At 31.7% G+C, this 16,829-nt stretch overlaps 3 protein-coding genes across 3 annotated transcripts; 2 read left to right on the top strand and 1 right to left on the bottom strand.

Moving 5' to 3' along the window:
- The first annotated feature begins 93 nt into the window (after positions 1-93).
- LOC120337844 (SCO-spondin-like) lies at positions 94-4,139 on the top strand. The gene is made up of 8 exons (XM_078117328.1): positions 94-351; positions 500-736; positions 958-1,164; positions 1,568-1,774; positions 2,178-2,384; positions 2,653-2,678; positions 3,306-3,445; positions 3,749-4,139. The coding sequence occupies exons 1-8, from the start codon at positions 210-212 to the stop codon at positions 3,777-3,779; spliced, it is 1,197 nt and encodes a 398-aa protein (XP_077973454.1). The 5' UTR covers positions 94-209; the 3' UTR covers positions 3,780-4,139.
- A 3,032-nt stretch (positions 4,140-7,171) lies between these two features.
- Positions 7,172-11,944, top strand: LOC120338262 (sodium-dependent glucose transporter 1-like). The gene is made up of 8 exons (XM_039406227.2): positions 7,172-7,281; positions 7,819-7,987; positions 8,620-8,736; positions 9,057-9,164; positions 9,479-9,588; positions 9,769-9,896; positions 10,301-10,466; positions 11,357-11,944. The coding sequence occupies exons 1-8, from the start codon at positions 7,252-7,254 to the stop codon at positions 11,855-11,857; spliced, it is 1,329 nt and encodes a 442-aa protein (XP_039262161.2). The 5' UTR covers positions 7,172-7,251; the 3' UTR covers positions 11,858-11,944.
- Positions 11,945-12,206: 262 nt separating this feature from the next.
- LOC120338099 (uncharacterized) lies at positions 12,207-14,633 on the bottom strand. Its single transcript, XM_039406035.2, has 6 exons — positions 14,490-14,633; positions 14,201-14,340; positions 13,707-13,774; positions 13,405-13,470; positions 13,024-13,119; positions 12,207-12,799 (listed from the first exon to the last, which is right to left on the bottom strand). The coding sequence occupies exons 1-6, from the start codon at positions 14,592-14,594 to the stop codon at positions 12,639-12,641; spliced, it is 636 nt and encodes a 211-aa protein (XP_039261969.2). The 5' UTR covers positions 14,595-14,633; the 3' UTR covers positions 12,207-12,638.
- Between the last annotated feature and the right edge of the window lie 2,196 nt (positions 14,634-16,829).

The following is a 16,829-nucleotide window of genomic DNA, read 5'->3' as shown; positions in this document are numbered from 1 at the left end:
TATATAAGCATCTATATGCAGTTAGCATTTGTAGACTTGTGTACTCTTGTCTGCCAATTCGACATGTTGCAATATCCTTGTTTAGCATCATTGGTATACTTTCAAACAACGAGGTGGCTCTATCTGAATTTTTACCACTGGTTCAAGAACTTTTGATGCTTTTCTATATCAATTGAACCAATGAGATCATATTTTTAAAAAGTGTATTTATGTTTAAAATAAAAATGTTTAATTTTGCATATTTCAGTTATTCAATTCTCATAAACCAAGGACAACTAATAGTTTGCCTTCTCACGAACACGATGAATTTCTATCTAATTTCATTCTGCTTCTTTCTCTCAGTTTCTGCTGGTAAGTATTTGATGGAAAATCATTAAATTCAACGATGTCTGTTATGAGCATCCATGTTTCACATATTTCATACTCAAACGAAATAATATGACAAGATTAACAAAAAATATGTAATGCAAACTGGTCAGCATCTTGATTTTTTTTACAGAGAGTCAACCTATGTGTCCTGATGGAAGAACTAATCAATATTGCGAACCTTGCGGTGGTACATGTGACAGTCTCGATTTAGGTTATTTCAAAGCATTGCAGAACGGGTACCCAGCACCTTGTCCTCTCATTTGTTTGACAGGGTATTACTGCTCTTGTCCGGAGGGTTACATGCAAAGAAGCGAAAACGATATTGAATGTGTCAAGATTTCAACTTGCATTGCGGAAGCACAAGCAAGTATGATTTACAATCTTGTTTAGAGACTGACTAAGTTTACTTGCATTGGGTTTTACACTGTATGTTTTATTTATAAATGAGAACATCAATATACTGGAATTTATATCATGTTGTGGTTATGCGTGGCTGACATATTAAAACTCATATCATTAATTCAAATCAGCTATAAAATATTGCCATACTTCTGTAATAATATTTATGTGCCAAAACCTTACTTTAAGAAATGTGTCCTGCTGGAAGTACATACTCTGATTGCGAACCATGTGAAGGAACATGCGATAATCCAAATATGAAAGGAGAAAATTCACCCTGCACACTTCAATGCAAGTTTGGGGATTACTGCTCGTGCCCAGAAGGACAGATGCAAAAGAGTCCAAATGAACGTATTTGCGTTCCCAAGGCCGAATGCATTGAGGCAAAAAAGAAAGGTACTTTTTTTAATGTTACAATTTTTAATTGTAGGCAGAGATTTTGATTAAATTTATGATGAATAGGCAATGACTCAGAGAAAATATTTTACATTTGAACATATTTGAATACTTTACTATTCAATAAATAAATAGCTTTCACTGCCTTTTCTCCCGACCTATTTGCTATTTATTTCGTAATATTTTTAATAAAAAAAATCTGCTTGCATAATGTAAAATATAATATTGTTGTTCTAATGATTGTTGTAATGATGTTGTTCTAGAACATCAATATACTGGAATTTATATCATGTTGTGGTTATTTGTGGCTGACATATTAAAACTCATATCATTAATTCAAATCAGTTATAAAATATTGCCATACTTCTGTATTAATATTTATGTGCCAAAACCTTACTTTAAGAAATGTGTCCTGCTGGAAGTACATATTCTGATTGCGAACCATGTGAAGGAACATGCGATAATCCAAATATGAAAGGAGAAAATTCATCCTGCACACTTCAATGCAAGTTTGGGGATTACTGCTCGTGCCCAGAAGGACAGATGCAAAAGAGTCCAAATGAACGTATTTGCGTTCCCAAGGCCGAATGCATTGAGGCAAAAAAGAAAGGTACTTTTTTAATGTTACAATTTTAAATTGTAGGCAGAGATTTTGATTAAATTTATGATGAATAGGCAATGACTCAGAGAAAATATTTTACATTTGAACATATTTGAATACTTTACTATTCAATAAATAAATAGCTTTCACTGCCTTTTCTCCCGACCTATTTGCTATTTATTTCGTAATATTTTTTTATAAAAAAAATCTGCTTGCATAATGTAAAATATAATATTGTTGTTCTAATGATTGTTGTAATGATGTTGTTCTAAAACATCAATATACTGGAATTTATATCATGTTGTGGTTATGTGTGGCTGACATATTAAAACTCATATCATTAATTCAAATCAGCTATAAAATATTGCCATACTTCTGTAACAATATTTATGTGCCAAAACCTTACTTTAAGAAATGTGTCCTGCTGGAAGTACATACTCTGATTGCGAACCATGTGAAGGAACATGCGATAATCCAAATATGAAAGGAGAAAATTCACCCTGCACACTTCAATGCAAGTTTGGGGATTACTGCTCGTGCCCAGAAGGACAGATGCAAAAGAGTCCAAATGAACGTATTTGCGTTCCCAAGGCCGAATGCATTGAGGCAAAAAAGAAAGGTACTTTTTTTAATGTTACAATTTTTAATTGTAGGCAGAGATTTTGATTAAATTTATGATGAATAGGCAATGACTCAGAGAAAATATTTTACATTTGAACATATTTGAATACTTTACTATTCAATAAATAAATAGCTTTCACTGCCTTTTCTCCCGACCTATTTGCTATTTGTTTCGTAATATTTTTAATATGAAAAATCTGCTTGCATAATGTCAAATATAGTATTGTTGTTCTAATGATTTTTTTATTCCTTTAATTCTCATTTAGAAATGATGGAACACCTTGAGCTTTATGTAAGATACTTATTATTAAATTTTTATTTCTGGCATGGAACTTTTGATTTATTTGCATATGGTATTCGATCTCAGTAATTCGTAATTCTTATATTCGTTCGCGCCTATTTACTCAATACCTTAGTCATGATATTCTTAATTACGCATATCGAAAAATAATAATCAGAGTTGTTTGGACAATGATTTCCATTCGGTGTTCCGCGTCACCCTAGGGTTCTGGCGCAAGTGTCTGCATATTGTTTGAATATTATCAAATAGATATTAGATTTTTGACTGTTATTAAACTTGCTACACTTAAAAGCAATTCAGATAATAAAACACATTTAATCTATTGCACAAGGGTTTCCTCGGCCTATTTTCAATCAGACAATAAGTCAAAGATGATTTAAAAAAAAGTTTTTGGTAATTTTGTTAAAAACACAGCAGCTGGTATGTACCAGCCCACAAAACAGCAATATCTAATTAGATAATTTACTCCTGTCTTACGTTGTGAAAGTGACAAAGTCTGATATTTGTTTTTTTCGTCTCTCCTGTTTTTTTTTATTGTTACAAAGCAATCAGAATCGGAACAATTAGGTGCAGTAATCCAGGCTAACAAAAATTTACAAACATTTATTTCTGACACAGAACTGCAATGAAAAGGAGAAAAGGGGACATTGTACTAGAGAATTTGATCCAGTATGCGTTGCTACAGGGTTTTTAGAAGACGGAGAGATTCTGTTCCAGAGTGAAGCAAATAAATGCATGCATTGCGCATTAAGTGAAACGTAAGTAATATGAAATTTGAAAATATTGAAACCGCGTATTTTCAACATGAGATTTAGTATCAAAATTCATTTTAAGCAACGATTTTTCTTCCTAGAAACTTGTAGCACTCATAAGAAATTCATCAACTCAGTATTTCATTTAATTTCTGTTTAAGCAACAACGGTCGATTACACTCAAGATGTGCAAAAGTAACTTGTCATATTTATCCTTCCTCGTTTGTCTCCGACAATGAATTTTACTTCAGATTACTCTTTTTTATAAGAAAATATAATTGTGTTAACCGTGAATTCCCCCTTTTTCAGATATCGTTTCTACAAAGGACGTTGTCAATAGATGTTTTACACATCATCATCACCATTATCATCACAAGACGATGTGAAGAATTTAATTTTAAACCAGATAAAGAAAGATGCTTATCACCAGAAAAAAAACTTTATGATGTTTGATTTCTCCCCGCTAAATACACTTGAACAATTAATAATTACGACCAGTAAATAACTCATTCAGTGCATGCCTCTTGCAATTAAAGTTTGATTTTTTCGTTAAATATTTCAAACAAGTATAATAACATCTATTCATTTCTGCTTCTGACAAGTCACAGATATAACGTTGTTTGGAATAGTTTATTTGGTGTTTTCATTACCGGTGATAGATGTATGAAATAAATGTAGAAAATAAAGCTCAAATGCTTGATTCAATTTTCTTTTGTGTTTCGAAGGGTAGTTTTTGAGGAACGATGTTTAAAGTAATGAATTGACCACATACAATAGAAAAAAAAAATATAGGCCTCGTTGTATCCTTATGATGAATTTTCGAAGAATAAACTAAGTAGCTCGTCGGAAAAGACGCATCTCTTTGTACAGGAGTTTGAGAAAAGCGGTATGATGTGGGGATTGGTATTCCATTTAACAGTTCATATTCAAAACTATAAGTATCGTGTATTTCTTTGTTATACAAAGTTGTGCAGCCGTTAATAGCGCCTAACATACTCTTGCGAACGTCACTATAAGCTGAAGAATTAAAGTTTACGAGTAGCGTGCCTTCACCAGAACCAACTTATTTTGTAATGATTACTATCAACCTAAAGTTGAATTAGGCGTTTATATCGTTTGAATTATCGGGAATACATCTAAATATCGCTGAGAATTAGAGGGTGGAAAAATTAAACTGCGCAAAGCTGCCAATTATGTGAATTCAAAAATAGCTTCTAAAAGGGCATTTTGATAAGCTAACATTCACAGTTGCTGGTTAAGCATATATCGGTTGATAAAATGCGAACTGTGTAATCAGCTTCAAACAACATAATCTCTTGTTTGCTTTTTATTTTATTTTAAGAATCTATAGATCGTTAAACAATTAGTGCAATACCCACTTTGATTCACTTTGTCACGCATGTTTTTTAAGAGATCATTGCCTGATTCGCTTGCTCGAAAATGCATGAGCATTCAGCTGTGAATAGCTTATCTATTGTTACAAAACGCTTTGAAATTTACTGCACACGCAAGCAATTCTGTGCATATATTTAAACAAATTGAAGAATACGGACACATCGCCAAACCAATATTTGCTATTCACTTAAATATTTTCATATGGCGACAGCGTGGAGACAATTAATACGTAAACGAAGCAGTTTTTCAATCATTAACTGGTGGAGATTCAAGCACCAACAAAAATTAATTGATATTTTGTGGTAATAACATCACTACCCGTTGACTAAATACGAGCTGCTGATAAAAAATTTCTAAAATCTACTCACGGAAACAAGAAAACATTTCAAGCTTTATCTTAAATTATCTATATACTTGTTGTTTGAATTATCATGTTTGTCCATTTTGCCTTATTCATTTTCGTTGAACAAATATGCTTCGAGACAATATTGAAAATTCTCGGTAAAGTATTTTCAATAACCAACTGACTCCACAGTGATTGGAAGATAATAAACAGACATTATTATGAAAATTTTTGAATTATGGATAGATAACTAGGCAATATATTTGGTGCATTCCCAACTATAATGTATGAAGCATTTGAAATCTCTTTTGAGGTGATCCATACAATACTCATTAATTGCTGATTAATAGAAGGGCCAAAAAAAGAGCTGTATTGCAATAATTAGGTGCTATGTTCATTAGACTAAAATATTTACTTGTGTCTTAAACTAGCCCTAAGTGACCGGAAGAATGTGTTCAGTTCAGTGGTTAGAGATTAAAAACTGTATTTGTCGTTATTGCTTTTATATATTTCAAAAATTTTTGTGAGATCTGTGGGATTAATATTTTGTGTGTGGGATGACGTCATCAAAATTGAAAATTGCGCACCTTGTTGCTGTTCCTGGTTCGAATTCGTTGCTATCTCGTGGCCAGGCGAAATCGTGAAGACTGCGATACCGGTAGTCTACTGTGGCAGATTGCATACCCGTATTACTTCGTTTACGTATATTTAAGCATTGCTCTCCTATATTTTAATCATGATTGCCGAAGTGTTGGAGTTGATATTTAATAGAAACGGAATGTGAAACAGATGTTAGAGCCTAAAATGAAAGATAATACCTGGGCCGAAAATACTCGTCGCAATATAGGACTGTGACTGGCACGTGTAAAATATTTTCGTCAAAATCCATGCCGAATTTTTCATTGATTTTTGATTATCTTATCCTACTGGCTTATATAACAAGATTCAACATCTCCAAACACTCCAACCATAGGGCAATATTGACTCATGCTAGTCAAACATAAAAGCCATCTTTGCCAAACCTGCATGTATAGGCATTGTTATATTCTCGTAATATTTCACTATTAATATGTGTGCTCGGAAGTTTGTTCATTGTTGGGGATTCGTCGTGAGTTTTATAGTTGTAGTGCAATGCAATGATTAGTTTCAATGACGAAAAGAATTCGTCGTTGTGGCATACTACATGATTAAATTAAATCACGGCATCTTGCTATTGTAATAAAATTTATTGTAGATAATCAGACAAATGACCTCATGGGAGTTTGGATTGAAAGAGTGCTGCAAGTCATCAAGAACCGTAACAATTTCCCTTGTGACTATAATATTTTGAATTTCTAGGAATGGGTATTATGATATTTGCTCATTTAATTTAAATAAACATGATAATCTCATTTAAGTCAGAATGCAAAATCGCATAGGGAAAGTCAGTCACGAACTATGCTAGTGCATAGCGGGTATAGGAGATAAGTGAAACAAACGTACGATGTATGTCACTTTTACATCTACTAAAGTTAAAACTTTGTTTTCGTTTGCATATCTTCTCCCATTTTTAAGATTTTGTAATGATATTTTTCAATGGGATTTAATATTAATTTACTTATTCTAGTTTAACTACCATAATAATTTCATATAACACGGATTGCAAACAATGGACACACAAAAAAGTGAGTTTTGATTGTATTATTTACCCCCGATAACTCCACTAAATTCAGAATGTAGTTTTCTGAATTGTTTATGACAGTTCCATTGATGATATTTAAATGAAGTGCCAGTTTAATAAAGAGGTAGTGATGGTCGCTATCAATGCAGTATATTCTATAATTGTATCAATTCAGTTTTATCTTGGTAAAAATTCCACCTAAAACAAAGCATGCTTAATATTCATATACATATATATCCTAAGTTTTTATTCTGTACATATCACACGCTTCGAATAAGTCAAATGTATTTATGGTTTATTGAATTGGTGAATCACGCTGCTCTTTTTTAAGATACTTCATCTGATAAAGATGGGAAAACAGATGAAAACGGAAATGACTTGAAAACACACTGGGGATGGGTTTGGTCTCTAGTCATGGCAATTTCGTTGGCAAGAATCGGAAGTGTGAGATGTTTATTTTTTATTTTGTGATATCTATGGTTGCTATATATATATATATATATATATATATATATATACATAATTTATGATGTATGCATAAATATGTATAACAATACTAAGAAATAAGTGACGAACATGAGTAACAACATAGGAAAAAATAAAGTGAACAAGCTATTTATATAATGTTCTTGATTCACATATGTCCCATGCAGAAATTATCTGAAATTTTCAAAAATACACTAATTTCAAAGTTATAGTTTTTATTTTATGGTAAATGTCATTTGTATATACATAATGCGGTAATGACTGACAAATGAAGTATTCGAACCTCTGAATAATTGATTATATTCTTATTCTGAATTTTTCTATTCAAACGTATCATTCATGTAAAATTTTGTTTCGATATTGAATTTGGTTTTTATAATTAAGTAAGCAATGATAATTTGTTCTGATACCAGTAAGGTTTGACAAGGCTCTGTTTGAAAGTCGATGGCAAAATTTGCAATATTTTGATTTAATGTTTTCAACATGTCGAAACAGGGACTTTTTATCTCCATACACGGACCAACACTTCTTTCTCTTGCGGATAACGTTGGCGAAGAGGTTAGCACAGTATCATGGTTATTTGCTGGTCGATCTGCTGGCGTATTGGCAGGAGGAATCGCTACCGGGTTTATAATGAAAAGAGTGAACGCTGTGTATAGTTTTGGTAAATATATTTTTGACAATTGCATCCAGTATTACGCTAAAAAAAGAATAAAAACTTTTTCAAAATTTGAATGTATTTTCAAGTTTTGTACCTTTAAAAGATGTAATAGATGATAGTCTTTCGCCTGGAACAGATATCATAACTACAACTTCCTTTGAAGATACATAATGTGAGTTTTCTCGACCATGTATCGAAAGGGTGCTTCTATTATTCAAGAGAAACTATAACATTTAACTTCTCACTTTTTGGCAAGTTTAATAGACTAAACAGGTTGACATCCAAGTTTTCTGTTTTGAGCGAAACAATTACACACCACATCGAGGCTATCTCTATTGCATCAGTTAGAACAAACAGCAACAATCTGTACCGTTGGATCGTAATTTAGAAAGCGAATGCCTGCAAGTGTTTACAGGCTGCATGTATAGGGCATGTGTAAAAATAGATCAAGTAATAGATCATTTACGTTTCTTTTCGTCGTGGAATGAGAAATATAATCTCGATATTCTAAGATTTTAAGTATTGAATTGATTTCGGTCAAAAGAAAACTTTTTAGTATAAGTGTGTTATATTGACCTGGGTTACGTGGCTCACAGAATACACATATTTTGAAACTTTGCTATTTGTTTCTATAGGTGCGACCTGCTTTCTTTTGGCATTGATGGTAACTGCAACACCATGGGTCGTTGATCTATGGCTACTTGTCGTAGTCGTGTTAATAGGAGGCATAACATTCGGATATTTGGATGCAGGTAAAAATAATATTATTTGATAAATTTTAGTTTAACCCTATACCAATATACATTCTGGCGACACTAAAGTATTTTGTCTTCCATAAACAGTGGATAGAAGAACTGGCCAGTGCAACAATCTTTTAACTCTGAATATATTTTTAAATTCATCCAGTTAAAATAGGTTAACTGAATAAAAATATCCTATTCATTTTCAACTAATCTGAGAAATGAACAAAATTTGTAATACTTTACAATTTGCAAACTCAGATTTGGGGTAAATTCCGCAGTATTTTCCGTATACTCCTTCAAAAGTAAGAAAAACTGACTATACTTCACAGGAATGCAAGCATTGGTTTTACAAATTTGGGGAGAAGAAAAATCGAGACCACATATTGCAGCATACCATTTTACAATAGCAGTGGGAGCGTTTTTTGCCCCTCTGATAGGTAATATAATATGATATTTATATATACTCGGTATAGAAACTTCAAAGAAGTAATTTTAATTGAGCTGAACAATTAAATGAGAAATAAACTCGAATTAATATATTGAACCAAAGTAAATGTAACATTATCATTTACATATATAAAATGAAGAAAAATATTTTTTCGTTGAGAGTCAAAGTTTGTGCAGGAAAAAGAAAAGAAAATTCCACTAAAGTAACATCGTGTATTTTCTACAAGACAATATTCTTCAATACGTTATTTTATAATGAATTAGCCAGAAGTGTACCTGTTATTATTGTTTTTTTTTCACGTAGCACAACCATTTCTGAAAGAGCAAGACCAGCAAGAGATATGTCCTGAAGATAGCGACAATTGCAAAATTGTACAGACAATAGCAAATAACAGCACAGTACCAAATTATGGGGTAAGTTCGCGTCAGTGAACTTTTTTCTTCATTTTATCTTTTTAACAAAAGCTGGATTTATAGTTCAATTTTTTGTAACTTTTCCATCTCATTAGTCGAATTAAATATAACAAATATATATCATTCGTCTTATATTGACGTGCTATTATAATGATACCAAACAATTTTTTTTATGGATAGTCGACAGATGCGGAAACGAGCGGGGTCAATCCAATTGTTTGGTCATATCTAATATGTGGAGTTGTTCTTGTGGTTGTTACTATAATATTTGTTGTGTTGGGATTGTTGAAAGTGGAAGATCGAGTCAGGTAGATGCTTTTAAAAATAACTCGATGGTAATAAAACGATATGTATCCGAATTTCTAAATTACTTTCATTAAATGAGAATACAAACTTTGATTACAAGCTCGAATGATAGATGAAGACTTTTTAGAAATAACTTATTTTTTGATTATGATTAAAAATTTTGTGTGGTCATTAATACGTACCTCAAGCATTCATAATTTATTACATCCACTCGAGACTATAATATTTTATTTGCCCATATACGCATAGAAGTGTAAATGAGGCAAATATGGATGCAAGTGCTGTAATTTATTTAACTTATCGAAATTAACTTAGAAAACAAATTTGTTACACAATTTCAAATATTTTTCCTGATATCTTTATGTTTTATTAACTGAAAATTTAATTTATCAATAATCGGGTTCAGGGAAACTAAAGATGAAGTAACAGAAGATCGGGAAGAAGAAGGAGTATCAAAAGTTCTTGTTCTATTTATTCTTGTATGCATCTACTACTTTTTTTGTGTGGCTGGAGAGACTGCTTATCAAAGCTATATCTATTCGGTTTCAATTTGCTCGGAACTATGCTTCACGGTAAATATAAAAGTTGGAATATTTCAGGATAATTAGTATTTTATTAAAATAAAGGTTGTCTCAAAAGTGAGTATACACTTTTGATTTTGATTCACCTTTTGGGTACTCATTATAGAGCGTTCATTTCTTAAGAAAACATAGTATGGATGAGTAGTAAAATTTAGGAATTGTTTGCATTCTTTATCATCCCACAGAATGACGAGGAGAACAACCCAAGAAATGAGGTGCAAAATTGACAAGAAGCCTATAAATCAGTAAGGCAAACTGTTTAACAGAGAATTTGGAATTAATTTGGCCCCTACACGACGAACAATACATGCAATTCATCGTAAATTTATGGATACTGGATCTGTAGTTGATACATAAATATCAGGAAGACGCTCTGAGAAAAACATTCAGAGCCGAATGAATTCTAAATTCTCCGTTAAAGAGGCGCTGAGTTTTCCTTACCGATTTATATGCTTTTTGCCAAACAACAATCCTGCACGTCATTTCTTGGGGGTAATCTTCTTGTCATTCTACGGGTTGATGAAAAATGCAAACAATACCAAAATTTTACCATTTATCCATACTAAGTTTTATGAAGAAATAAACACTCTATGATGAGTACCTGAAAAGTAAATCAAAATTAAAAGTGTATACTTACTTTTGAGACACCCCTTATTTTATAAAAATATTATTGACTTGACACAATGTGATTAAAAATAAAAGTATAGAAATATGAAAAGTAACACGGTGTTTTATTTTTACTTCAATATTTTGACCATTTTTGAAATAAGATATAACCCTTTTCAGGTCTTTTTCAGTCTGAACCGTATACTTTTTACTGCCTTTTAGCTAAAATCTTGTTACATTTAGTTTAAAAACAAAACATTATTTCTCTTTTCTAGCCTACAAACGGAACGTGGATAAACTCTCTCTATTGGCTTGGATTTGGATCTGGACGTTTGGTTGGAATATATCTGATGACGAAATTCAAACCAAAGACTATAATTATTGTAGACTTGTGTGGAACTATAGCTTCTATGATAATTGTATGTATATTTGGAGAGTGGGTGGCTGGCATCACGTGGGCTGTAACATTCCTATTCGGATTTTTTCAAGCAACAATCTACCCTGCTGGAGTTTCGTGGACTTCACAATACACCAATATGTCTGGCCATTACATTTTTATATTCTCAGCAGGACAAGCCTTGGGTAGCATGATACTTCTGCCGTTTGGAGGATTCTTATTTCAACTAGATCCTTTCAATGTTATGTATTTGATACTTGGGTGCACAGTATCCAACGCAATATTCTTCGGAGCAATGATAATAGAAGCGAAACGGCATCACACGAAAGGAGGTAAAACGTTAGAAGAAAATGATTACTATACGGAAACAAAAATGTAGATTTTAGTTTAAGTAAAAGCAATAACTTGCTAGTCAAATCACACTTTTTCATGTGAACTTCTGAAAATTATAAAAAAATGTTTCTAATAAAACTACATAGCACTATATGTTTTTTGAATGTCAAGTAAAAAGTATTGTTTTTAGTGAGAATTCGTGTTATCCAAGTTACAATACTGGATTATTGGTATTTCGTCCTTAGAGGTTCTCATCATGGGTTAACAGAGCTGTGTGTTTGGTAAAGGAAACCGGAAAGTCCGGGAAACACTATCGGCATGGACAACAATGTTATAAACTTCCCATATATCACACTGAACAGATAGTTATATAAGGAATAGTTTATAAAGCATCCGTGAAGCAAAATCTTTCTATACATCAATAACATTAGCAATTAGTGAAATTGAGACTAATTCAGGGTCAGACTAATAGTAGATTTTGCAAGGGACCGCACTTAATTATCTGCCAGCATTAATTCTATTTGAGTGTTCAAACCATCGTTGCAGCATAAATAAGCAGTAGGTTATCTCCAACCATGGCTTCTACGATGGAAGTTCGATCAAATTGACTGGTGTATAAATGATAATGTACCGACATATCGATTACTAATCAAGTTGAAAGTTCAAACCCAAAACCGATTTTTCGATAATTAATTCAATAAAATATTTATGCCAATAAATCAGGCAAATATATTTGTTTCAAAAAATGCAGCTGAATATCATTTTAAAAGTAAAGTAATAAATTTAACTTTCACGAATGAAAATTTCTGAATGCAAATTCTAATTCTTTAAACAATAACCAAATCTGATTGGTCCTTTGTATCAACACATAAATTTTTCAATGTCATGATTGGGGAGTAAAAACCACGATTGACCAAAGCATCTGAGATCATTTGAAGCTGGAGTGCAGTGATTTGACGAGTTCTTGCTTTCACAAAGGCTGTCCAATCTTTAAAATAAATGCACGATGAGTTAATTTTTATTGGCGAAGTATCTAGAGAAATTATTAAAAAAAAATTCGAATATATTTGCAACAATGAGATCCACCATTAATTAGTACAGCACAATTAACAAAAGAAAAATACATTAATAGTATTTATTAAACTTTTTTAAAATTTGGCATTGCAGACTTAGGGTTAGCAATATTTACTAAAATTTGTATGCATAATTTACCTTTTTCAAGACAATTAATTATAATAAAGTAATTTTGGTAGTCAGTGATGAACGAAAATCCCGCTTCCAAATTTTGTTGCGCTTCTACGTTAATATCTGAAAATAACAATAATAAAATGAAAAATAATTCTAACAACAACATCACAACAAAACGATCTATATGTACATTTCGTGTCCAATAACAAACGCAAATGGGTTTCTGCACCACTAGTTCCATCGCTTGCATTCCAAAATTTTGAAAATTCTGTTTTAAATTGTTTCAAAGTTTTTCACAAATTCAATTTTGTTGTTTTTGTTTGTAAGTACTCTGATTGAGTCTTGATTGCAGGTTTTACAACTATTCTCCGATGGTGACGCAAAGAGTATATAACATCTACCAACCTTGAATTGATGTTGAAACCGATTGTACCTGATTGAATTCTTGATAAATCTGTTTAAACTGCCTTTCTGCAGAAATAATATTAAATTTCAAGATGCAGCCTGAGAAAATATATGATGCATACATGCATATCCAGTATGAGCAATATTATATGATTATAGGCAAGCGTGAAGTGTAGTGATTTCTGCATTAAAATACAATAAAATAATTTAAATAATGAAATTTTTTATTTTTTCACGGTTCTACAATTTTTCAAAAAAATCAATTCCGTTGACGTTGTACTCATCAAAATATTTTAACTTACTATCACTGTTTTGTATATGGTAATTGCAATCATTTTCTTTTCTCTGGAGGTGAAGATCATGCTCTTCGCTTAAAATATCGAGAAGCTTATTATTGTTCAACAAATACGATGGAAGTTTGAAGACTAACGTCATATATTTCTTTTGGGTGCTCCTGAAGTATGCGCACCAAGATGTCGCATAACCTGAACCCTAACCTGGTACTCAACCTGAGTTCAGGATGTGCGCCATCTTGGTGCGCATACTTCAGGAGGTTCTTCTTTTGTCTACTGTCAGATACAGAGGGTTGTGGCTCAAATAAGTGCTGGTAAAGCTTTAAATATTTATCTTTTGTAGCTCATCTTTGGAGCTGTTTCAACTGGCTTTATTAAGATGTGATATCAATAAATCTTATATACATAGAACGATAAAAGGATAATTTCATGATAAAAGTTAATTTTCTATCTTCAGAAAATGCCATAATCGACTTTTTTCTTCTGTATAACCAACTACTCACCCGGATTTAATTTCCTTCGTGGTAAATTTTAAAGAGCTGCCGCCTTCAGTAAATGTGAAGTTAACGAAGTCCCAGCAACCTACGGTCTTTTCAGGAGTTGGAACATCTATAACATCGTACCATGGTTGCGTCTCATGAATCTGAATAAATATAATCAAAGTTTATGATCGAAAGCATGAGAACTCTGCATCTAAAATTAACTTACTCCTATTTGAATCTATATCAGTGCAAAAATGGCTTCAAGTACAAATATCTATCTTTTTATTTTATTTTTATATATAGCTATTACCTTCGTCCAATTGATATTGATACACTGTGTATCTCCACATGACGCACAGTTTTTTGTAAAATTTATCAGAATGACCAGCAATGTATATCCAAAAACTTCCAACATAGTGATCGTTCACAGTATACATGCACAGTACAGGCTTCATCTGCCAATTTAACCGGATTATAACCGCAAAAAGGTAACATTGTTTTGTATGTATCTGTCATAAAGCAGTATGTCATATTCAGTGAGAAGCGAACGTGCTTCAGATGCATGTTGTACCTCTAGGCTTAATTGTGAGTGACTTTCACGATACAACTGAAACCTGACTGGATCATATAAATATATATTTGTTTGAGATTTCAGTTATCTATTTAATTCAATTTAATTAATTCACTTCATATTTGTTATTACATCCCAAGAATAATGAGTGCGATACACAAAACATATCAATTGGAGTGACGAAATTCTATGTTTTTTTCGTTCTCAATATTACATATAATTCAAAACAATTGATAAAAGAAAACGTGTCACGCGTTTCTTGACGCGTTTCTTGCTCTTTTTGCAAACAACTATATGTCGCAATGACATTCTAAATTAGGAATTGTAAGACTAAATCGCTCGTACTTCAATAGATTTAAAATGAAATTGTTGAATTTACCATAGATATTCAAATATAAATTTGATCAGTCAATGAATATATAAAAAATTCCAACTGATTTTGCTTGAAAATTCCACATTTATATTTAGTAAAATATCAAATATTATAATCAATACACAATACAAACATTGTCAAAAACTTACATTGATTCATTGTTGAATTTACCATAGATATTCAAATAGAAATTTGGTCAGTCAATGAATATGGAAAAAATTCCAAGTGATTTTGCATGAAAATTCCACATTTATTTTTAGTAAAATATGAAATATTATAATCAATACACAATATAAACATTGTCAAAAACTTACATAGATTCATTTTTCTCGCTTCTAAACTAAAAAGGGAACACTTGCTCTATCACTATACTGACTGTTGATGCAGTAATTTCCACGCTGTAGAAGTAACCATTGTTTTCTATATGTACTTTGAATTTTTTACAGTGCCATCAGCAAAAAAGCATTGGGATAATATTTTTATTTACAATAGCTGTACATTATGAAACATTAAATTTGCCTTGGCGGATTTTGTTCATCCGGGGCAAAATTAACAAATCCGATATTTAGTAAACGTCACTTCAACTAAATATGAAAAAAAAAATATAAATGAAAAGAACATGAGCTTAAGCAGGTTTGAACATTGCTTGATCTGGAATTTTTCAAAGAAAATTCATAAGCATCTCCCTTTTCTTTTACAACCATTTTGGCATTATTTTCTTGTGTTTTCTAGAACTGTCTTTTAGACATTGTGATGAAAAAGTTGAAGTGATCATAAGTACAATAACTATGAGGAATCCTAAAAGCTTGGTAAAAAATTGGAAACTCCGATGATTTGCCAGACGATGATTTGCCAGGCACTTCTTGAATCCTTAAATAATGACGTCGAAACAAGTAAATACGCAAATTAAGATGTACCAAATACAGATGTGGTTACTTTTTAATTTGTGGAATGGCAATTATTCTTTTTTTATGTTCTACGTTAGAGATTGAATAGCAATTGCAATGTTTTATTTAAAATATTTTCTGGAACTTTTTCACTAAAATTAATATTCAATAGGAATTATTATTTAAGTATCGAAATGATATATGGTCGATTTTTCATATTCTCGTATAGAGCTTACTACAGGTACAACAATATGTATTTATTCCGGAAATGAAGTCTTCTATTTTCTACATGTAAATTTAACTATATTGTAGTTTCTATATATATATTAATATAAGTATATAACTGAACAAAATATATTATAGTCTGTATATTTTTAACCCATATTGAACTATATAATACTGATTATGAATTTGATATAGATGACGAAGATTTACATTAAAATCCGGAAACTCATTGGAACAATCCACAATGTTTTAACCAGTTCAACCTAAGTGGATAATGAGCAATACGTATCCAATTTTGATACAAAAGAACTATGTTCTCAAATTGTAGCAGACGAAAGGGCAACGAATGTAATATCAAATTAAGATAATATGTTAATAATGATTTATCCGTCATGATATATATATTTGATTTTGAAATGTAACTTGAGACACACACCACAGCAGGCAGAGCGACAGAAAACCAATAATAAATTTTCATACAAATCATTATACAATTGATAATGCGTTCGTAACATGACATCTAGTCAGCTATAAAATAATGGATACCCTTAGTTACACAGAAATATTTGAACAGCGCAACCAACCGTAGCAAGA

The sequence above is a fragment of the Styela clava genome, chromosome 10 (genome assembly GCF_964204865.1).
Source record: "Styela clava chromosome 10, kaStyClav1.hap1.2, whole genome shotgun sequence".
Classification (NCBI taxonomy): Eukaryota; Metazoa; Chordata; class Ascidiacea; order Stolidobranchia; family Styelidae; genus Styela; species Styela clava.
This window is presented reverse-complemented; position numbering and strand designations above follow the sequence as displayed.